The following is a 24,121-nucleotide window of genomic DNA, read 5'->3' on the forward strand; positions in this document are numbered from 1 at the left end:
TAGTAAACCTGCAAGCCAGTATCTGTGCAGCTCCCTACGGCTCACACAGAGCTGTCTTGTTTACTGTTTCATTTGACCTTCACATTGACCCCCAGGTATCCGCAGGCCAGGTGTCATCCCTATGTTCAGAGGAGGAAGCCAAGGCCCAGAAAGATTAAGGAACTTGCCTCAGGTCACACAGCTCAAAACCAACAGAGCCAGGATTCTACCCATGTGTTGTTCATGTCTGCATCCCATGCTCAGAATAAATGGTCAGAAAGCAACTTGCCCTGGAGGCTCTGAGAGGAAGGCCACAGCTGGTCTGCCGGTTGGCTATGCCCAGTATATGTGCCTTTCCCAGACTTTTCTCATATATTTTACCAAGTGTGGTCTTCCAGTAGGGCATGGAGATGAAGTATCTTTCTGAGGTTGAGATGATGGCTCCCTTGGGTGCGGTATGGTTTTGTCACCCTTTCCTGCATGACTGCCCAGCTGTTCTATGGGCTCATCCATGCACCTCTCCCAATAGCAGTGGATGGTTTACTTCCAATGTCTGAGCTGCTCTGGGCACTCACTCTCTTTCTTCATTACCATTTGGGGATGAGGCAATTGAAAGCATCTGGAAATCTGGGTTTTATAGACATTTCACAGAGGCCCCAGCCAGGCTCCATCTGCTTTCCTTGGCAGGTCAGCCCCACGCCCGCTTGCCTTCCTGGTTGCTGTCCCTGCACTCAGCCAGTGGCCCTTACAGCTGCACTTCTGTGGGGAAGACACACCGCTTTCTACGGAAACAGCAGCCCCTCTAGAGAGATGGAGGTGGACGTGGGAAGTGGGGGTGAGGGCCTGCATCCTGGTGTGCGATCTGGGAAGGAAGGACTTGCTTGCTCCTAGTTTCTTATTTTCGATGTTTCTTTCTGGGAAGAGCACAGGGAGGGCATGAAGCAGCACCAGGGCCAGGTAACCAGACAGGGCCGGTGTCTCTGAGCAGTCAGCCCAGGATGGAGCCTGCTTGTGGCGGAACCCAGGAGAGTCCCTCCTGTCCCCCCAAGGGCTGAGTATGTAGGTCACTTTCCTTGGCTGGCCCTGAAGCCACTCCATGGGGTCATCACAGGTTGCCCAGGCTGCTCTGGGAGTGTCTGGACAGGGAGTCCTGGCAGGAGCGTGACAGGAAGCAAATAGAGGTGATTTGTCCTTGTTCTGTTCCAACTTGTACATTATCATCCCTTGACATGAGTTATTTGTCTTAGTTTCTTTAAATTCCTAAGTGGATTATAATTTCTCTCTTGGTATTATTTGACAGCAGTCATTTTTCAAGGTTTTACTAACGTTCTTCAAATACTTGGAATTTTTGGGACAAGTTTATGAGAATACCGCCATCTTCAGGTCAGATAGTGTACTGCAGCGCTGAGGCATGTTCTAAGGAGCAGCCCAGATGCCAAGGAGTAGATTTATGGGGCTTTTCCTTCCTTTTCCACAAAAAGTGAACTGCCTCATCCAAGGTCTTTAGAGTAAAATGGATTGGCAGTCCTTTACAAAAAGAGAGAAAAGAAAGAAAGACCCCAGTGGCCCCTGTGGGAGTTGTGTTGTGGTTGTCTCGTCCGTGGTGATGGGCGCCCTCCCAGGCTGCCCAGCCCCACTTGTGAGGACAGATTTTGCCTACTTCAGAGAGTGGGCTCTGATGTGCCTGTGGGAAGTGTGGGGGCCAGATCCCTCCATGTGCACATCACCCCCACCTCGGCCACTCTACATTACAGTAGCTAATGGCAGTGTCCAAACAAGGAATCACCTTAATGTATCTGAAACTTACCTCTCTTAATTTCTGCTTTAAAGTTGAGTATTTCACTTCTGTTGCTGTCAGAAGGACAGCCTGACTTTCAGATGATCTCTTCCGAAGTAAAGAAGCATCATGATTATTTGGGGAAATGTAGTAACAATAAGTGGCGTGCTGGGTGCAGCATTATGTATTTTCCATGCGTTGTCTCACTTAATCCTTGTGGCACTCCTTCGAGGTAGTCCTGTTTATTGCCCCTGTATCACGGAGGTGGAAAAGGCAGCAGAGCGGCTGGAGTCGCTATCCCAGATGACTCAGCTGGACACTGGTGCCAGCACCAGGGTTCAGACCAGATCCCCATCTGACTCCTCAACCTCCCTCAGCAGCAGAGAGAAAGAGAGCCAGGAACCAGGAGAGAAAGTGACCTCTCAGAACAGCTGTGAGGGTGGAGGAAAGCCGTTTGTGAAACCCCCAGGGCAGCTAAATAACCCTTTGCAAGTAACTTTGTTGAGTTTCTAGGATTACATTCACCTTTTCACTACATAAAACTGCTGTGAAAAAGAACTGGAGGGATTACAGCAGTAAAGAGAGGAAATGAGCATTTCCCCAAGTTGAAAGAGAAATCCGTGTGTGAGGGTTGTGTCAGGTGCTGCTAAGCACCTGTCCGGTTGATCCAGGTAGGATTTTGCTGGTGCAACATCATTCTTTTGGGGGAACCCTGCAGGCGACAGGGATTCATCTTCTGGCCAGTCGTCCTGAGAGGTTGAGCCTTAGGAAGGCTCTGTGATCTGACTAAGTTCCTTTCGGGTCCAGGGAATTTGTGGTCGGCTAGAATAAACAGCCTGAAGCACGACTCTTAATGTTTTCGTTTCCCTTTATAGTCCTTTCCCTTCCTCAAAAAACTCTAGGTTGTTTCAAGGTAGTTTTTATTTAATTTAATGTAGTACATATGCTTTATATATAAGCCAAATGGAGCCTCACTCGTGGCCTGAGGAAAAGCAGCAGCCCCCTGCCCCAGGTCTTCCCACCTCACAGCCCTACTCCTCAGGGACAGCTGCTTACAGCCCTTTGGCCAGTTCTTCAGATATCGTCTCCATATTTCTAAATAACATGCTTATCCTCTATATCTCAGCCCATCAATTTTAGACATTTTCTGTTGACTTTTTACTGTGGAAGACCAGGACTTAGCTCTCTAAATTTAGCATATGACACCCACCCCCCCTTTCTATCCTTCCCAATGCGGTTAGATCACAAGTTTTGGTTTAATGTTCAGTGCTTATATGACAAACCTGTGTCAGTTTTGTGCACGGTGTGGTTAATGTGTGATGTGTTAGAACCATTTCTTGATTGTAAAGCTTGTTATTTTAGGGTTTGTCATTTCTTCTTTTTTTTTTTATTTGTTCAGTTTTTACATTACATGAATTCATCCTCACAATTTCTAACAGAACTCTCACACTCTTCTCCAGATGGTCACATAAGTCAGGGACTCTCTCAGGTCCACATCCCCTTGGTGACATCCCTCCAGTGCCCCTCCAGCTCCTCCTCCACTGGACCGGTCTCTGTCCAGGTCAGCGGCCCAGCTGTTGGCCAGCGAGTTCCTCTTCCTCTCCCCTGGGTCAGGGCCCCATCTCCCTCTGTTTTGATTTACTCCATTTCATAGGAACGTATCCTCCTACAGCTAACCGAGAATGGTTACAAAGATTAATTTCCTGAAACCTTACAGATCTGAGAGTGTGTTATACTCTCACAGGTGATGGATGACTTGGTTTTCATCAGGCTTTTGCCTTAGAGATGTGAAACTTAACTCACATTTCCAAGGAGAATTCCACACAGGTTCTCTTTGCTAATGAGAATAAAGTCATCCATCGTTTTAAAAAGCAGGTAAATGCTGACTTAGGTCATGTGATGTACAAGAGATGTTGACTGTCTTTAACCTCAGCCTTTTCTCTAGGAATCTTTGAGAACCCATGTTTACATGGGCAACACATGATTGACTATAGAGGCAGTAAGCTAGCTCTGTAGTCACTCTGTAGGGTCTGTGAAGAGAGGGACTTTGAAGTATTGGCTCACGGATTCCCTGTGCCTAGCACAGTGCTTAGCGTATATATTACCCCCAATACTTGGGGCTTTGGTTTGTTGTTGTTTTCAAATATTTGTTTTTTGCCTTACAGAATAGAATTACTCTTTTTTTGGCTTTGTCCCACCTTTAGTTTTGGGTAACCAGCCCTACTAGAAAGAAAATGGGATTTATTTGGGAGGGCGGGGGAGAGAGAGGGAAGGTTGTGTCTACCCTGGCCTTCTTCCCTTCTAAGGAGAACTGGCAGGATGGGAAGTAGTAGGTAGAGCCTCATCAAATGGTTTGTAGAGTTCTAATTTCATTAAAACTTGAACCCACACCTATCAGATAGATTTTTTTTTTCTTTTCAGCCTCTGGATTTGGGGGCACAGGGACTCCTGACCTGCCCAGGTTGAGTTAGGGAGAGAGTGAGGTCTGTTTGTCTCTCTGCTGTGGTCTCCAGGACACCTTCTTTAGTCCTTGGTATTCTTAGCAACAAAGTCACCTCTTGGCAGGAACAAAGCCACTCAGATGCCAACAGTCAGGGTTTGGTTTCAAGTCACCAGCCTTGGAGAGTCAGTGCCCGATTTCCTTTGGCAAAGACAGCCTGCCCCTTCTCAGTTCCTTTCAGCCACTTGGGCACAAAGGTAATTTCCTCAAAATAGAAACCTTTTAAGACTCTATCTGATGCATCTGTGAATCATTACGTTTCTCCCGAATTCTAATTTAACATCTTACAATTTTGAAAACACTATTTAGCTTCTTTCATTTTTTTCTCAAATCAACTTTCAAACCAAAAGTAGATCTGTGTTAGAAGGGTCTGGGCATTTTCTTCTGGGAGACCGTGTGGTTGGTATTCGCACCAAGATGCATGCGTTGACAGATCCAAGTTTTATTCTTAACTCCAGGACTAATCCCGGATGTGTGACCTCAGACAGGTCCGCTCATCTCTAAGCTTCTATTTCCTTATCTGTAAAGTGACCTTAATAAAATCCATCTAACAATGTCATTGTGAGGCAAGGAGTACAGTACCTGAGACCACATTGCACATCTCCTTTTACCCACTGATGAGACTGGAAGCCCCTTAGCAGTTGTGCTTTATACGTTTCTGTGGGCTTTTACTAGTATTTGCTTGTAACTGAAAAGATGATGTGACCAAGAGCGTTAGAGAAAACCTACAGAAAGATCAGAGGCACTCGGCCCCATCGCATGCCTCACCTCCCTAACACAGCCCCGGCTTTGACTTTATGTAAACATGTTTTCCTTTCTCTTCCCGCACAGGCACACTCTGTTCTTTCCCAGTAGCTTCCAGGTCTCAGTCCCACCAGAGAGTCTCCAGGTAACTGGAAGGAACAGAGGCGGGGACCATGTCAGAGCTCGATAGGTTCCACGTGGTTTTTCATTTTAGCGGATGCCTTTGAGGGATGTTGAAGCCTTAGTTAAGATAGCTCTCTGATGTTGAATGTGAGGGGGGCTTAGCCTTCTCCCAGAAGATGCCCGGACCTGGCCACACTCCCCATATTGCAACACTGTGGACCAACTGTGGACCACTGTCGGGGGTTGGCTCACCCTTTGGCTTTGTGGCCACAGGTCCACGGTGTGGGCAGCAGGTCACAGATTTGAACCAGCACTTCCACAGGATATTTTTACAGGGTTGTGATCAAATGAGTTTGGGAAACTTTGGGTTATACAAGGTTAAAAAAATGTCTCTTTACTGCAGTGCTTTTAATATGCTAATATTTGCTGTGAATCTCAAAGAAGGAGGTTCTATTAAAAAATCGTAATAGCCAGCATTATTGAATGTCTACTCTTTGTTGGATCTAGGAGTTCTAGTGTGCTCTGTATAAGCAGTGTCCCATTTAAATCCTACAGCCACCCTATGGAGTAGATGCCATCACTCTCCCCATGTTAGACACTGGGGAAGCACTGCCCGGTGTCAGAGCTGATTTGCAGTACTCTTGGTAGGCTGTCCTAACCAATCCTTTTATTTGAGGCTTCTATGGGATCAGTACTCAGAAAGCCTCTACTTGGAGAAATGCCAATTTAAACTCAAAAAGTGAGTAGGGACTGCTAGGCGAAGAGAGACACAAGGTTTCTCTTTGAATCCCATTAAGTTCTGAGCTCCCTGGAACCCATGCACCCCTAGATGTCTTTGTGTCCCATTAGGTAGGTCTTACGGCCTGTACCGCAGGAAGGATGGGCAGGGAGGGTCTGAAGTAGAGCATCTAGGCCAGAGGTTCTTAAACTTAGGTGCATATTGGAATTTCCCTACCGAGCATTAAAAATCACTGATGTCTGGCCTCATTCTCAGGGATTCCAAATTTGTCTGGGTGGAGCCCAGGCATTGGTGATTTTTAAATGCTCCTTGGTAATTCTGCTGCAACCTAGGTGAGAACCATTGGTTTAGACATTCTCCTCTGTGGTCAATTTCCATATCTCATACCAAAGCAAGGCAAAGAAAGGGTTTCCTTTGTAAGTTAAATGTCTTCTTAGGTGTTTGGTATTTTTGTTTCTTTTTTGTGTGTGACTGTGAATGACTGGTATTCCTTTGTTACCAACCTCTTGCTAACCTTATGCCATGAATCCTCCCCCCTGACCCTAACATTGCACTGATAGCCACATATTGACTGGCCCTTATGCAGAAGTTTGAGATTGGTTACTAAGAAGACTGATGAAAAAAGGCTCAGCCCTCTCATTCCTGCTGGAAGAGGTAGGTAGGGACCAGAGCTCAGAAGGCTGCACCCACACTGCTGCTAGGGAAGCTGGAGTGAGAAGTGCATTCTGGGCGATGATGTTAGCTAACTACACACATACTTTTTATTGGGCTTACACCATAAATAATAGGCTCCAAAAGGCGTCACTGTCATTTTCAGCTGAGTCTCGTGAAACTGGGTAATAGAATTGTTTTTTGGTTTGGTAGTTGGGTAATTTAAGCTGTTGTTTACTTCTATGTCTACAAAAAGCCTTTCTTAGGCATTGGGAAAATACATACCCTTCTCAATAAAAGACAATGACTGTTTTACTATATTGTATACCTGAAACTAATATGTTATTGTATGTCAACTTTAGTTTAAAAAAAAAAGATGATTGTTTTTGCCCTAAGTTATAATGACTTTTCTAACATCTTCATCTTTTCAAAGGTATGGACTCTCAGCTAATCAAGGCGTAATTCCGGGATTTTAAGACCACTTACTCTCTATCCAGTTCACGATGCATGTGTCCCAGGTTGTTCAAAGGGTTTGTAATGGGAATGTCTCTGTTGGTTTCTTGCAGTACAACAAACACCTCTTCGTGCACATTGGGCATGCCAACCATTCTTACAGTGACCCATTGCTCGAATCAGTGGACATTCGTCAGATTTATGACAAATTTCCTGAAAAGAAAGGTGGCTTAAAGGAACTGTTTGGCAAGGGCCCTCAAAATGCCTTCTTCCTCGTCAAATTCTGGGTGAGTAAGACCTTGCAGTGATTTCAGTGGCTTTTGTCTGAATGGTCAGGTCCCATGTGAGTGTGGAGCAGCACAGCTGGCCGTGGATGCACCTGACTGCATGTTCAACTGCACCTGCAGGATTGCCGTGGGTCATGGCTCGCACCTGTGTGCCGCCCTCACGCTGGACTTGTGCCCTGCTGCTTCTGCCAAACAGCAAGAGGCGGGCGGCCTCTTTGGGCTTCGGGGCTCACTCATGCAATGACAAGAGGCTTCCCTGATGGGTGGAATCAGGATGGAAAACATAGGCCACTAGACCCTCTTTCTTTTCTCACTTCATTAAGCAAAGCAACCTGTAAATTCCACTGTCGCATAGGACCTGGGGCAAGGTTGGGGCTGGGATGAAGATAGAGTTGGCGGGCTTCAAGGTCTTAGAAGTGCCTGAGAGAATACAAAATGGCTTTGCCCAGTATGTGCCTCATTTGTGCTTTAAAACATTAAGTGCAGATTCCACCAGCTGCTGGGGCTCCCTGATATCCCACAAGCCTCTGGGAGGCATTTTGCTCTTTCTCTTCCACGTCAAGCGGGGGCCAGGGCACTGCTGATGGGTCAGAGACCTGAAAGCAGCATGAGTATAATGTGTGTGTATTGGGGGTTAGGGGGCATAGGAGACCAGATGACCTGCTAGTGCTGAGTGTTTATAAGTCCTCAGTCTTTAGAAAGAGAAAAAGAGAACAGCTTCAAAGGTGTGCACTCCTTAGCATGGCATCAGCGGCCCTACGTGAGCTGGTTCCAGAGCGTTTCCCTTGCTCTGTCCTGTGCCCAGCCTCCGTTTGCATCTGTTGTACATTTCCCTTCTCCTCCTCCTCTGTGGGGCCAGCTCCCTTTCCCTTTGGGATGGCGGCTCGTTTACTATCGCACCTTCCTCACTTAGGCAGACCATTGATTTTCCTTTTACTCCCACCGCATGTTGTGGGTAATCAGTTCCCATGCTGTGTCATAATTATGTGGATGTGTGTCCCACTCCTCGCTGGACCCCCGGCTGCCTCTGGAGGACCTTATTCACAACAGTGGTGACCGCTTATTGGATACCCGCTGTGGGCTGGGGGCCGCGCTAATGCTCTACATGTATCTCATCCAGTCCTCATGGTGTTTAACGGAATTTGCTTTGTATTCAACTAAGAAGACAAAGACTCAGAGATTATGAAGGACAGGCTGCATGCAGGGTGGGGACTTGGTCTTGAAATTGGATAAGTTTGACATTAGTGCCTCTGCTCTGTTCCCTGACTGCTTCATGCCCTATGGATCCTGGCCACGGAGTCCACCTGAGAACGACTCTCCATGTCTCCAGTACAAGTGCCCAACACACACACAAAAAGCCCAACAAATGGGGAGACAAGTGGATGAATGAAAGAAAAATTTATGTTTTAAATTCCTTGGAGGGAAGTTTACATATTACATTTAGTTTGTTTAGCTTCTGTTATGCTTGCATGGTAACTAGCTCTCGTTTTTCATGCTTTTGTATTAAATTTGAGTTATAGAAATAGCCTTCTACTGATATTAATGTTCTTAGGGTGGGTAATATATGTGGATAAAAAGGTCATTTCTCCTTTTTAAATTGGTGGCTGCCACTGAGTGATGGTTGGAGGGCCACTTATATGATAACACAGAAGTTTTTGAAGAGTGGCCTGCGGGACCCCACAGAGGTTCTTCAGTATTCTTTTGGATTGACAGGGTCAAAACTATTTTCATTATGACAAGGAGACATTATTTGCCTTTTGCACTCTGCTGACATGCACACTCTGGTGGCTTGGATGCAAGGGGCTATGCACACACGGTTAAAAAAAAAAAAAAAAAAAAAAAGAGCCAGTCACACCAAGAATGTTCTTTATGAAGCTTACCCATCTGGAACCTAGAGTGCACATTGAAAACAAATGCCGGGAGCCTGCCTGCCACATCAAGGAAAACAGCTGACAATAAGTGCTACAAAAGATAAAATTTGAGCTTCCAAGTAAAAATAAGAATTTCGAAAACTTGTATCTACCTCAGTGAACTTGACAGCTTCCTAGCCCTTAAAAGACTTTTTGATGAGGTCCACAGTCAGATTAACTAATGCAATTTTTTGATATTGTGCAAGACAAACCACTGGGTTTTAATGTAGCGGAGTGTGTAAGTTTATTGACATGGTTTCAGATTCTGCACTGCAGCTAGCCTTTAAGAAACTATCACCTGTCCAGTTTAGTTGTCCTAAAGAAAAATGACCACAGTTATCTGATGAGCTTATTCAGATAGTCTTTCCTTTTCCAGTTACATATTTGTGGAAGGCTGGAGTTTCTTCATGTCCCTCAGCCAAGGCAGCATGTCCTAACAAATGAATGTAGAAGCAAGTATGAGAATCTAGGTATTTCCCATTAATTTACACGTTAAATGGATTTGCAAAATATAAAACAACAGTACCTTCTCACTAACTTTGTTTTAACTATAGGTATGCCTAGTTTTTTAAAAAATATATATGTTAACATGTAATGAGCTTATTTTTTTAATTAGATAATATTTTTAAAAAATTCAGTTTAAATTTCCAATACAGAAAATATAGATAGATGTAACCTATAGAAACAAGCTCTTTGAGATCCTCAGTAAAATTTAAGAGTGGGAAAGGGGTCCTGAGACCAGAAAGATGAAGAGTTCTTGTTGTGAAGCACATAAAAAGAGACTGTTCTATCCAAGTGAATTAAAAGTCATCAGAAATTATAGGATATGATGAAAAGAAACGACTTTCAGTACTTTCAAATTAAACAGTATTGGTTTTTAATAATAAGTTTTTTACAATTAGCATGTTACTTGAATATAAAGTGGAATGGAAAGTGCTTAGCAAGTATGTTCTTGTTTTTGCTTCCAAACTTTCACCTGTTGTACTCAGGAGGTGATTTTAATAAATGCTTTCAGGGTTGGACCTCCTCAGTCATTCATGAATGCCCAAATGAGGTGGTCTAGATTGCAGATGTTTAGAGTGTGCTGGCTAGTATGAGACATGCAAATCTGACATAATTACTCCAAGATTAGATAGGAGTTTATTGAATTAAGACTTACAGAATTAAAATTGAGCACTTCTGTGCCTATGATAGAAGATATTCCTTCTTAGGATAGTTAACAGTACTTAGCCTTTATAAAGAATTCAGTCACAACTGTTAAAATAAATGAGGAAAGGCCATATGAATTAGGTTTTCAATTTGCTGCAGTTTGAAATATCATGGGCTTCCTCTAATGACTGAGAATGAATTATACTTGGAATATCTACTCTATCAGTAGGTGCTTCCAATGAGCATTTTCTGTTTATTCTAGAGAGTAAAGGAGAGGAAAAGAGAGAGAGGGAAACAGTGATGTGAGAGAGAAACATCCATCAGTTGCCTCCTGTACATGCCCTGATTGGGGTGCTATGACCTGGGATCGAACCCACAACCTGGGTATATGCCCTGACTTGGAATCGAACCCAGTGACCTTTTGGTGCATGGGACTATGCGCCAGCCAAGCCACTCCAGCCAGAGCTAGCCATTCTTATTTTATTAGGCATTAATAATATGGCTTAGAATATATATGTATGTGTATGTGTGTAAATAACCAAATTGCTTTCTAAAGTCGTCAAGCAGTGAGTGAGTATTCCAGACATCTTCATCAGCCTTGTGTGGCATAATTTAAAAACAAAACAACTTTTCTATCATCATTTTCTGTTCTTTGAATTCCTCTACATCTGCAGTTATTTTTTCTTTCTACTCAGTCTTTAATCCTTCATTCTCTATTCCCTCCATTCTAAAGCGTATACTTGTTACCATTTCAACAGTCCTAGAAGTGGGATGCTCTGATAGTCAATATTATAAGCACCTTGCCTGCCCCTCCATAGAAGAGTAAGTGGTGCTGTGGTTATTACTGCCTGCCCTTTGTGCCCCTCACCAATAGAGGGCATCTCATCATCTCCTTGTTTCCTTAGTTAAGTTATTTGTCCTATAGTACTAAATACTGCTAGTGAAATTTTAGCTTAAATTTGAGTTCCTAATTTTTATGTCTCAGAAAAATTACAGTTTGATGCAGCATTGAAATTGTTATTGTGATTGGGGATGAGTGTGGAAGCAGATTTATAATAAGTGAGGCTAACATTTTGTACTGGCAGAAAACCATCCTTTTTTTTCCTTATAAAACAATGATCAGGTGCTGTGTGGGCCCCCAAAAAGGAAGATGTCCACCCACAAATGGTCAGAGCCCAGCTTGGTTTCCGCATTGAGGTTCATGCGGATGGGTTGCCAGTGGGATGGCAGACACTGCAGCTAATTTAAGGTAAAATACCAACTGTGTTGGTATTGATCATAGAATTCCCAAAGCTGGAAGAGGTGGGTGTGATTTGGTCATGCATCCTGAAAGACAAAAACCCAGCTGCAGCTTGAGCTGACTTGCAAAAGAAGTTCCTTTCCAGCCACATGTAGCTTACTTAAGGAAATAAATGAGAAATTATGGATTTAACCAAATAAGAAATTCAGTGGAACTATTGTTTTTGAAGTAATTCTTCTCTCTGTCCAATGCTGAAGAGTGTCAAATTTTGAAACATTGGTGCGGAGAGAGCCATATGTTACTAACAAGTTACTTATAACCCTATGGCCAAAAGCTATTCAGAAGAACCTTAAGTATGATAAAGGCTTAGTCGCAAATTTGATTGGACTAATAAAGAAGGAAATAATATGAAAATGAAATTGTATGGATGTATATCTTGTTACAAAACAAAATTTGTATATATATTTAATACAGTGTTTCTTTTTTCTTTGAAATTATTATTAAAGTATGGGTGTCTTAGAAACCAGGATATATATGTTACCCTGTGATTATTTATGCTATCTTTTTAAAATCCTTGGAATTATGAACATTCAGTATAAACAATTACCAATATATTTGTAGTCACTCAACTTAGTTTCTTAATATATTATTTTAGGGGAAGAAAAAGAAAGGCTAGTTTTACTAACGAAAGCAGATATGAGAAGATTTTATAAAACAGAGAAGGGGAAGTGAACTATTTGGAAAGGGGCAGCCTTTAGAAGATGCTTTTATCTCTTTGGGAATGAAATCACATTGTTTGGACAAAATGACAAGCACTATAAATTAAAAACCGGGCTTTCTTTAAGCAGAAGAAATTGGTGCACAAGTCAACTGGCTGTATGGACGCCCGTCTGGAGTTTCAGCCTGGTCTAACTGGATTCTGCATGACTTAGGTTGAATTGTAGACTTGAGTCTATCATTTGGGACCAAATGTCCCTGTTGCTATTCATGGGAAAGGAAGTTAGCAAAATGGAATAAATCACTACCCACGTGTTCTAAACTGCTATCGATAAGGAAAGGGCCTTTCTGTTCCAGTTTCCCATTTCTGTCTATTTCTGTTCCATCTCAAAAGGGTGTTAAGTTCTGAAAATGCGTGAGCGATATTAAGTGATGGAATGATGTATGTGGAAGGAAGGTTAGCTAGAAATACCACCATATTCAGAGGTACCTAGGGCTAATACATAATACATTCCCTTCAGATGGACTGTGATTATATGATTATCTTCACCGAGAGTCTGTTCTTTGAAAAATCATCTCTAGATAGGCAGGTTCTGATATTTCATGTGGAGGGACAGGGGAGCCAGTAAGCTTGCACACCCACCCATTTTGGTTTGATTTCATAAGAAAAATATGTGGAGCTTGGTTAGCACTTTCTGCAGTGACTGCTGTCTATTATTGGCTTCCTTCCTGTGTTCCCAGCCCCATGTTCTAAGCTGCTTCGCAGGCCTCCCCCAGGGAGCAGGGATCCTATGTTTAGTACTTATTCAGCAGGGCAATATATGTGGTAGATTTTCCACAGCTCCCCCCTCCCCTTGGCTGGAACGTTATTTTGTTCAACGAGAGAAATGGCTTCACACCGGGTACAATAACTGCCTCTTAGCCAGCTCAGATAGGGTGAGCAGATCTAGTAGGTAACCTGGTAGTTTGCTAGGTAATCTTCCTCAAAAAATTTACTAAAGCCCTAACCGGTTTGGCTCAGTGGATAGAGCGTCGGCCTGTGGACTGAAGGGTCCCAGGTTCGATTCCAGTCAAGGGCATGTACCTTGGTTGCGGGCACATCCCCAGTAGGGGGGTGTGCAGGAGGCAGCTGATCGATGTTTCTCTCTCATCGATGTTTCTAACTCTCTATCCCTCTCCCTTCCTCTCTGTAAAAAAAAATCAATAAAAATATACTTTAAAAAAATGTACTAAAGAGCAGGGAGGAGACTGCAGGAGACTCACACAAAAGCTGTACTAGGTGATGTCTGGAGTTGTTGGGTTCTTATGAAAATAACTATTTACATTAGTAATAAATACACACATCACTAGTGGACCATTCAGCAAATGTTCATTAACTCTGACTTTGCTCCTAGAGAGCTGGGCAGACAGACATAAGTAAGGGGCAGGCACACAAGCAGATAAACGACTGCACCGTTGGGTAGAAGCCCACATGAAAACGTGGGCACACAGAGAGAAGGAGCCCTTTGTGCCTAAGGACATTTCGGAAGGCCTCAGGAAGACATGGCATTGGAACTGAACCTTGAAAGAGTTGGGACAGTGGAAGGGGATGGGAAGGGGTTCTCAGGGGAAGTGGATGTTTGGACAGACTCACCCCTCCTGGGTGTGGCAGAGGACCCTGTGGCCACAGAGCTCACAGAGCCTGGAGAGGAGAGAGCTGAGGGTGAGAACACTGATCCCCAGGCAGTCACTTTATTTGAAAGGATCCTTTCTGAATCCCCTGAAAACACAGAACTCCTAGGACCACCTGGAAAATGGGATTAGAAGCTCACTCTACTCCCCCCAATCCTTGAGCCTCAGACTTACCATGGATACTTTTTTTTTTTTTAACCTTGAACTCTTCAGGACGATGCAGAATCTAAATGGGGAGTTCCCTGGGCCTCATGGGAGAATCCATCTGACAGCTGTTCCTCTAATGCTTTCTGTCCTAGGTCATTTGGCTCAGTGATTGCTAACAAAGCTGAGGTCAGGGTTCATCCTTTTTTGTGTGGGGCTATTTCACTTTGCTCCCTGCCATGGTTACAGGCAGAGATGCTAAGCCTGAGCCCCACCAAGAGCTGCTGCTCCACAGAGGTCCAGGGGAAAGTAGATACACACACACACACACACACACACACACACACACACACACACACACACCGTGCACTTCCCAGCATTTGCCCTGTAGGTGGAGGCCTGGTTAGCTTCTCTCTGAAATTGGACCTCAAGAAAAGCCTGAGGAGGGAAGAGCTGAAGTGACACAGTCAGCATGGCTGCCTATTTCCAGACTTAATTTTGCCAGGAATAAGTGGATTATCTGGACATAATCATAACCCCCACCCCCAGAGATCTTGGTCAATTCTCTAAAATTGGACTTAGCCCCTCGGTGATAAGTGAAATCACTTCTCCCTTGGGCGGTATATCCTACCCACCCACTCATTTTAAATTATTGTTTGTATTTCAAAAGTAGTACAAGCTTATTGTAAATAGTCCTAGCAGTTCAGAAGACTATAGAAGAAAAAGTGAGACCGCCTCCCCCCCAACTCCCCCCCCCCCCGCCCTGTATCCTCCTGTACTTTCATATGCACCTACAAACATTGTAGACTCCATTGGTTTTTCCTTAAATGAGCTGCACTTCATTTTTTTTTTCTAACTTAAGATATCTTAAGTATAAGATATCCTACAGCAATCAGAATTTAAGGGTAAGTCCCAATTCTTGTTATTCTTTTTAGTAAAGATGACTTGTTAGTAGAGTTGCCAGATTTAGCAAATAAAGATGCAGTTCACCCAGTGAAACTGGAATTTCAGGCAAACAGTGTATAATATTTCAGTGTATATATATATATCCCATGCAATCTTTGGGACATACAGATACCCCAAAAAGTGATGTTTATCTAAAAATCAGATTGAACGTGGTGGCCTGTAGTTATTTGGCAACTCTGGGCTTAGTTGACTGATTTTGCTGTTGTTTTATGTAAGACTTGCACAGGAACTCCAGACCAGGAAAAGGTCCTGTTTCTGGGTTTGGGAAGGGGGGTCCTGGGCCTGCATTCGCAGGCCTGATGCCTGTGGTGTGTGCAGGGCCAGCTCAGCTGGGCGCCCAGCGCTCATTAAGGCCGCCTTTGGAAAGAGCTGACCTGGGCAGCTGCTTCTCGCTCGGGCTGAGACCTTGGCTCTTTCATCTCAGCTACGGGGTGAAGCCACCAGTGGCAGTGACCTGAAGTGGCGTGGGTGATATTAATTGAATTTTTCCTTAATGAATGCTGGTATTTGTAGGAATTTGCAATGCAAACAGCCAGTCTTTCAAGCGGAGAGTATTGTAATTAGAGCAAGCTTTTAAGATTCTTTGAAGTCCTAAATGTTTATGAAATTCAAATAGGGGTGCCAATCTGCACAATAAAGGGGCTCTTGGTAGTGTTTTTAAAATCTTCTATTTTGTAGATGTAAATATATGCCATAATTAGTAGGGAGTAAGTTGAGGAGTAGGGGCTGAGTTTATTCCTATTATTCTTATTAAAAACAGCTGTGGCAGACCTACAGCTGCCGCCATCCTTTTGTGCTGGGCAGGGGGTACAAGGGCCCTACGTGAACAGGTTCAAAGACTTGCTTCCCTACGGGCAGCTTCACGGTTCTCCCCAAGAGCAGGTTGCTTTACTGGGGAATTCTCCCACGGCCATCCAACTTCCCCCACCCCAATCTTCTGTTTGCAGATGCGGGCTGGCTTCCGAGGTCATGGCCAGGGGCAGGGACATGCAAAAGAGTGGGGCAGGAGGGTTTGGGAGCAGCCAGCTTCCTCAGAGATGCCCCCTGCCAGATACCCCCCTTGTCAGCACTGGGTGGGGGAGCGGGGGGCAGGGGGACTGCTGCCTCACGCTCACTGCTCGCAGCCCAGTGCAGAGTGATTGTCCTTTGGTGCCTTGGAGCAGCTGCCAGGCCCACTAGGTGCCGGGCCTGAGCCTCACCATGCAGCAGCCCTGGATGGCCGCCCACAACTGAGCCCAACTCCCAGTGCCTCCTGCCAAGGAGCCAGATGCTGCCATTGGAAAAAATTGCTTCACAATTTGAAATCTTGGTCCTTTGATCATTGCTCAGAGAGGATGAAGAGGAGAGGTTCAAAGTGGTGGTTTGAAAATGCCAGCGTCTCCTTGAATCCATCAGTGCCTATTATACCCTCTCTTGTCAGGGACTATCCTCTTGATGTTTTCATTTTTGCAACCAAGTAATTCCTGCCCAGCCTCTCCAAGCCTTGGGGTGAAAGGGAGAGATGGGTGGGAAGGGATGGGAAGGGCGTGTCTGCCGACTGCTCCTTTCCTGACCTGGTGCCCCTGCCTTTGGGGTTTTCTGCTTCCTCTTTGTACCAGCAGTGAAGCCAGTGACAAAGTAGCATCACCAGCCAAATACTGCTTCTGCATGAGCTGCACAATTCCCCCACTTCACTTGGCAACCTTAGTGCTCACTTTCTCTTCAGCCCCCAGTAGCCAGGTTGCCAGGGCCTGGGGTTTCACAGAGAGGAGCCCCCAGAGCTCTGGATCCTGCATAACTGGGCTAGGCCTCATTTCTCCTCTCCCATGAAATGGGAAGGATCATTTTGAATATGTAATTAAAAATTATAATTAAAATGACATTAAATTTTTGTTTTTTAATTTCAAAAGCATGAAGTCAAATAGTGGAACAATCGTGAGTAAATGGGCTTACTAACTGAGAGGTAATAGAGAAGGGAACCCAATCCAAAGTCTTGCCTGGTGACTTGAATGTTTTGGCTACGGGAATAAAGTAATGAGTGTAAGAAGGGTGAGTTAGGGGAGAATTTGGGGAGACTCTGTTTCCTTGCTGTCTGACGCAGGCAGCTTTCTCTACCTGGCATTCTCTACCTAGCTTTCTCTACCTGCTTCTCCTCACACCTTGTATTGTTTCCCAGGACTTGCCCACAAATACACACAGACGTTTTTAATCCATTCAACACACAACTTTAAGGGTTGCCTTTTTGATTTCCAGAAAGAATTCTAGAACATCTCTAATCATATCCATGTGGGAAAGATGGTAATTTTTGAGCAGTTATGCCCAAAACTTAACACTTGTCATAAACTCACAAATCAGAAAAAACTACTGATTTTCCTGTTTGTAAAAAGTCAGTGTTGCATCTGTGCTGATAAGTGTTGATTGAGCTCAGGCTGGCTCTGTGGGGACAATGTTTATCTTATGTATTGATTTCAAACCACCATCTACATTGGGTCCCACTCTGTAAATGTGATTGAGGCTCTGTCTTCATATCTGTCCTGGTCTATATTTTAAGTCAATAAGGTAATAGGAATGGTTGTCAGTTTTATTAACAGCTGTCATTTGTGTAGCACATTACAGCTATGCCTTGTCTCCTATCACCATGGTGGTCTTTGGAAGCAGGTCTTCTCTGTGGTTAAAAATGAGGACATGAGACTCAAAAGAAGTGACTGCTGTCCATGCTGTAGTCAGATGCCTGAAATGAGACAACAGCAGACGAAGCTTCAGAATCTGGACTAGATGGAAGGGAGGTCCGAAATCAGGATGGCGTCTAATAAAAATGAATGTAAAACTTGAATCCTGGGAAGCAGATAGGACCTGCACAGCCTTGTGGATGAGAAGGGGGAAAGGAAAGGTGAGATTAAGGGGGAAATGAAAGAGAATTGCAGAGCCCTAGCTGGTTTGGTTCAATGGATAGTGTTGGCCTGCAGACTGAAGGGTCCTGGGTTCGATTCCAGTCAAGGGCACATGCCTGGGTTGCAGGCTTGATCCCCAGTAGGGGGCGTGCAGGAGGCAGCCAGTCAGTGATTCTCTCTCATCATTGGTGTTTCTGTCTCTCTCTCCCTTCCTCTTCCTCTCTGAAATCAATAAAAATATATTTATTTAAAAAAAAAAGAGAGAGAATTGCAGAATTGTCTTGCAAGCATGTTCTTAGGTCTCGTGATTCCAGATTGCAGAGCTCTAGGTAGAAGTTGCAGGAAAGCCAGTTGCAACTTAATGGGTGTGGTGAGTCATGCCCAAGTCCTTGTCCATGATATTTGTGAATATATTATATTTCATGGAAAAGGAGAATCAAGGTTCTAATCAACAGACTGGGAGAATGTCTTGATCTGAGTGGGCACAATGTAATCACAAGGTTCCTTAAAAGCGGAAGAGGAAGGCAGAAGAAGGGATGTAGAGAGATGACAGCTGGCAGTGTGATGAAGACTCTGTCTGGTGTCACTGATTTTGAGGATGGGGAAGGGCTAAGAGACAAGAAATGTGGATGGCCTCTAAACACTGCAAGAGGCAAGGAGCCTTCCCCAGAGCCTCCAGAAAAGAACACAGCTCTGCCAGTACCTTGAACTTATCTTCATGAGACCCATGTTGGATGCCTGACCTACAGAAGTAGAAGGTCATGAGTTTGTGGTGGTTTAAGCAATAGAAAACCTAACACAACAGGAAAAAGAACTGCCTAACAATCGGGTCTGTCTAGCACATAGTATTTTCTTTTTCTTTTTAAATATATTTTTATCAATTTTAGAGAGGAAGGGAGAGGGAGAGAGAGATAGAAACATCAATGATGATAGAGAATCATTGATCGGCTGCCTCCCGCACTCCCCCCACTGGGGATCGAGCCCACAAACCTGGGCATGTGCCCTGACCTGGAATCAAACCATGACCTCCTGGTTCATAGGTCAATGCTCAACCACTAAGCCACGCAAAGTATGCATTTTCCTGTATCTGAAGGTATTCAGCCAGAAGGCAGAGCAGGCCAGGATACTGTAGAACAGGGGTTCTCAGCCTATGGGTCGCAACCCCTTTGGCAGTTGAACGATCCTTTCACAGGGGTCGCCTAAGACCATCCTGCATATCAGATATTTACATTATGATTCATAACAGTAGCAACATGACAGTTATGAAGTAGCAACGAAAATAATTTTATGGTTGGGTCACAACATGAGGAACTGTTTTAAAGGGCCAGAAGGTTGAGAACCACTGCTGTAGAAGGATGTCTGTGTTGAGTGCTAGGAGTAAGCGTTGGTCTCTGAACCCAGAACATACGCAGTCATCTCTGTTCTAATACAAAAATGGGGAAAGACCCCTTAGAAGGGCCTGCTTTCCTGGACTTGCCTGCCCCATCCAGCCATAGTTTCAAGTGTTTGGTTTGTTTGTTTTTTTAAACACTTCGGAACCCTCGCCCATGACCAGCTACGTATTTCGGTCTGACTCTCTGTCCCCAAAGGATAGGATATGGTTTGACTTTGGAATTTGTTGGAAAGATAAATTTGCTGGTTTTAGCTGTTTCTTGGATTTTTGTATTCATTTGCTTTTAGAAAATACCCTGTGGTCAGAGAAAAGCCGATTAGGCAGAAACAGTCTGCATCTCTGATACCAGCACATTTTTTCTCATTTGCTTGCCTCCAGAACTCTGAGATGTTTGCCTGGAGTTTTCAGTAGGTTGGGTAATGAACACAGCTTGACTCCCAGACTCATTACAGAGTTTGCTTCCTTTGTTGTTGATTTAATGCAAGCATTCTTTCTTCGATTCTACCTTTGCTTTATGGGAGTTCAGTGGCTGCATTTCTTTCTGGGATAATCGTAATATCATCAGCTGACAGGTAATTATCTTTCACATCAATACCTCCTCCTAGAAAATTCCTGAGGAGCAGCTGTGATATGGTTGGATGGCCACATGATTATTTTCCATGTTCAAGAATAACGGCAAAGCAATTCTAACAGCAAATTGGTTATTTAAAAGGCTGGGGAGCCTTTTAAAATCTAACTTATTAACTTTACACTAATAATAAATATAAAGTTTTCTCCAACTGTTATTTAAAAAAAGGCAAGGAAACTGAGAAACTTTCAGTCCTTCTTATCTAAATGAACGCTGGAATACACGGTGCCCTACTGACCTAGCAGTTCCATTCGACACCCAACAACATGCATACGTATGTTCATCAAAAGCATATTTGAAAATGTTCAGAGTAGCACTCTTCATAATCAGTTCACTATAGAAATATTGCACATGTCCATCAGTAGTGGAATCATAGATCATGGTGTTTTTATTCATTGGACACTCTTAGTTCCAAGGACAAATGAACTCCACACAGCAGCCTGGGCGACTCTCACGGTATAATGCTGAGTGAACTAAACACAAAAGACTCAACAGTTATTTAGGATTTAAAAAAACTCATGTATAATGTTTTAGGATCAAGGTTGCCCTTGTGGAGTGAGTACAGGGCTGATTGTGCTGGGTGGGAAGGGGGGGTTGCGTGGGTGGGAAGGGGGGATTACTTGGGGAAAGGATTCTGTTCTGTTTCATCTGGCTGCTGGTTCCATGGGTGTGTTCACTTTATGAAAATTAATTAAGCTGCAAGCTTGTGATTTGTCCATTTCTCTGAATATATGTTACACTTTCATTTTTTAAAAAGTTAATCATGATAACTTTAAAACTCATAATTTGTTGAGAAAGTTTCTGAGGACAGGTTTACATAATGTGTGTGCTTTCAGAATTTCAATTTTGATAATTCTTGTCATTATAACTACAGGCCATTCATTCCCAATTAAAATGCATTGGCGTTATTTTGATAATTCTATGGGTAAAGCAAGGGTGAGATGGTGGGAGTGGTCCACCTCAGGTCCAGGCAGTAAGGAGGCTGTTAGCAGAGACTGTTCAGATGCCAAAACCATTGTTGTCATTGTTATTATGACCATGAGTCCACAGTCTAAACAGTGCTGTTGATAAAATACCCCTCAAGCCCTAGTCGATTTGGCTCGGTGGATAGAGCGTCGGCCTGTGGACCGAAGAATCCCAGGTTCGATTCCGGTTAAGGGCACGTACCTGGTCAGGGCTCGAGCAGGAGGCAACCAATCAATGTGTTTCTCTCACATCAGTGTTGCTCTCTGTCTTTCCCTCTCTCTGAAAATCAATGAAAAAAAAAAGTATATTTATTTCTATGTTTGCTTTAGATCTTAAGGGTCCAGGTTTGCTTACATTGCAAATCTTTATATATATCCATATCCATCTATCCTTGGGTGAGGATTAAAAATAAATAAATAAATACCCCTAAAAAATAAAATCCTTTGTTGGCCTGAGCCCTAAACTAATTGGTGAAGTCAGTGTTGTGTTTTATTTCATATATACTTATACATATATAATATGCTTCAAATGAGCGCCCTTGTATAACTTATTCATTATATCACTAATCCTTTAATAACACATGCAGACTCAGCTTCTTATTTATTTCTAGGGTAAGTTCTTAACAGTTCGGAATCATTTGAGCTGCAGTCTCCAGGAGAGGCTTCTTTGCGGGTTAAACAGTAGAGTCAGAAATGAGCAATGATGACACGGTAATTAGGAGGATGAAGAAACAGAACTCGAGTTACTTCATTTCTGTCATTCTCTGTTACTGCTTGTGGAGTTCTTGTGTTTAAGTATTACAACGAAACAGAGTGCTGATTATTTCTGAAAATAATTTTGTCCAGTAAAGGAAGGGGGTCTTAAAAATGATCCGTTCTAGTTGTCAGAACCTAATCAGTATGCCCTGCTGTGGGGCAACTCCTCTCACCAGCGATACTTGAAAATGGAAACTCAGAGACGAAAACACAAAAGCTGTGAAAACTTTCAGCAATTTTACAAACATCAAATTAGGGTGGACACTATTCTGAACTTGGTTAACATTTTTACGTTGTATATATGGACAGATTACTATGTATATTTATTTCTATGTTTGCTTTAGATCTTAAGTGTCCAAGTTTGCTTACATTGCAAATCTTTGGCTTGTCAAAAATAATGCCATGGAAATGAATAGAAAGAAAAATAGAGCATGAAAAAGAAAAAAACACATTGTTCTAGGGAGTTGTGGTGTAATTCTTAAGACATCTCCCTTGTTGTTCAATCCCTGAAGTGAGTTAAGGTAGACAGTGTTTTGTTTTTTTAAAATAACCTAATTCCATTCCCTCTCCCATTGACTACTCCACCCATTGCTTATTTCCATGTGCCTCTTCCACGCTCCACCCCTTACACCACAAACACCTAACTGCTTTTGACTACTCATCAGGTTTTCACAGCAGCTTGATTACAACAAAATTGCACGTTTGTTTAAATTACAATATTAGCTAGCAATGCATTTATAGCACACTCTTTCAAAGCTGGGAACTTTTTAATGTTGAAAGGAGGGTGTTGGAGTCCTTACTCCTGAATCCTCCGCACTCTCCTGGACCCTGCTCGCTGCGCCAATTGTTGGAATAAGTTCTTCCTTGATCCTGCTCACAGCGCCAATTGTGGGAGTACTTACTCCTTGATTCTGCTTAACTATGCCAACTGTGGGGCCTCAGTTCCCCTGCCAGGAACTAGACCTTTATGGATGCTGGGTAGTGGATGGAGAAGATGTGAGAAGTCATAGGCTCATAGGCGTGTAAGAGGGTCTTTATTATCGTCTAAGTAGCCATCAGACAAAGCCTTTCTTCAAAGGAGCCTCACACAGTAGCCGCTGCTAACACAGCAGCCATTGCAAACACAGTAGTAAACGCAGGAGCCATACCAAGCAGCCACGCGACGGCTGGTCAGTAACACATCTTTACAGTAACTTAGAGAAAAGAGGCTTCTTTCCAAATAGCGACACCAGTCTTTGGGGTTATAGAAGGGCAGGCCTGCGTAGTACAGTAAGATAGCTGTGTCCTTGCTTTTGCACCTGCATATAGCAGATTCGCCTTGAACACTCTGATAGGATTCCCACGCTCAGATTGGCCTTGAACATCCGGCGCACTCTAGACAGGGTTCCCACAGAAGGAAAGTAACAATAATTTCTGACGTACCTTTTCTGCTTTGCATAAACTCATCATTGCACCGTTGTCCGGAAGCATCCTAAATATTCATCAGCACACTTATTAACGCATGGAACATCTGGGCAATGGAATAGTATAAAGCCATTAAAAGTGTGGCTGTTCATTTTTTTAATGGCTGTTCTTTTTAATACTGATGTTCTGTGTCAGTACTGCATGAGTTCTTAGGTGTAGGTACAGATGTATTTCTTTAAAACAAGGTTTAGAAGAGTGCTACCGTTTTGGCACAAATGTTTTTACATTTTAAAATGCCAAAACTTGTTGGCACAATCTCCATCATAATACAGCTTTCCCTCGGTATTGGTGGGGGATTGGTTCCAGGAACCTCCACCGATACCAAACCCCATGAGAGCTCAAGTCCCTTCTATAAAATGGTGGAGTGTTTGTATAGAACCTACACACATCCTCCCACATACCTTAAAGCATCTCTAGATTACTTAAAATACCTAATACAATGAAAGTGCTATGTAAATAGTAATTAGGCTGTATTGTTGAGGGAATAATGACAAGAAAAGTCTGTTCATGTTCCCTGGGCCTGTGTAGTACACGTCTGCAACAGCAGAACATGTTTTTTCGAATATGTTCAATCCACACTTGGTTGAATCTGCAACTGCAGAAACCACAGATAGGGAGGGCCAACTGCAGTTAAGATCATAAACCCCACGCAGAAGATCGCTGGTAATCCTGACACCACGAAACACCTGAGCTGCCTCTCGGAGCCACATGTTCTCCGCTGGAGGCAGACAAGGCAGCGGCCGTTCTCAAAGGCCCACTCTCAGGGGCTGTGGAAAGCCGGGTGGTGATTCCCGTGTCAGGGCTTCCGGGTGCCTCAGATTGTCGGCACCTTTCTCCTCTGGAGGCTGGAGCCCAGGGAGATGCCTGGGTAGCTCAGGTGCAGTCTTCAGTTAGGGAACGAATTCTGTTTTTCCCTCCGCTAAGCAGCTCTTTCAGGGAGCCAAATGGCAAGCCTTTGAATGTGAGAAAAATGCACACCTGGCTATTTTTTACTT

The 24,121-nt window shown here is 43.7% G+C and overlaps 1 protein-coding gene across 18 annotated transcripts in view; it reads left to right on the forward strand.

Annotated features, from left to right (window-relative positions):
* Positions 1-24,121, forward strand: part of TEAD1 (TEA domain transcription factor 1) — a 271,877-nt gene that overhangs the window by 214,054 nt on the left and 33,702 nt on the right. For all 18 annotated transcript variants that reach the window (XM_036325426.1, XM_036325431.1, XM_036325433.1 and 15 more), the window contains one exon: positions 7,080-7,253. In XM_036325426.1, the coding sequence (XP_036181319.1) occupies positions 7,080-7,253 (174 nt within the window). The remainder of the gene's footprint in view (positions 1-7,079; positions 7,254-24,121) is intronic.

Source organism: Myotis myotis, unplaced genomic scaffold, assembly GCF_014108235.1.
Source record: "Myotis myotis isolate mMyoMyo1 unplaced genomic scaffold, mMyoMyo1.p scaffold_m19_p_10, whole genome shotgun sequence".
NCBI lineage: Eukaryota > Metazoa > Chordata > Mammalia > Chiroptera > Vespertilionidae > Myotis > Myotis myotis.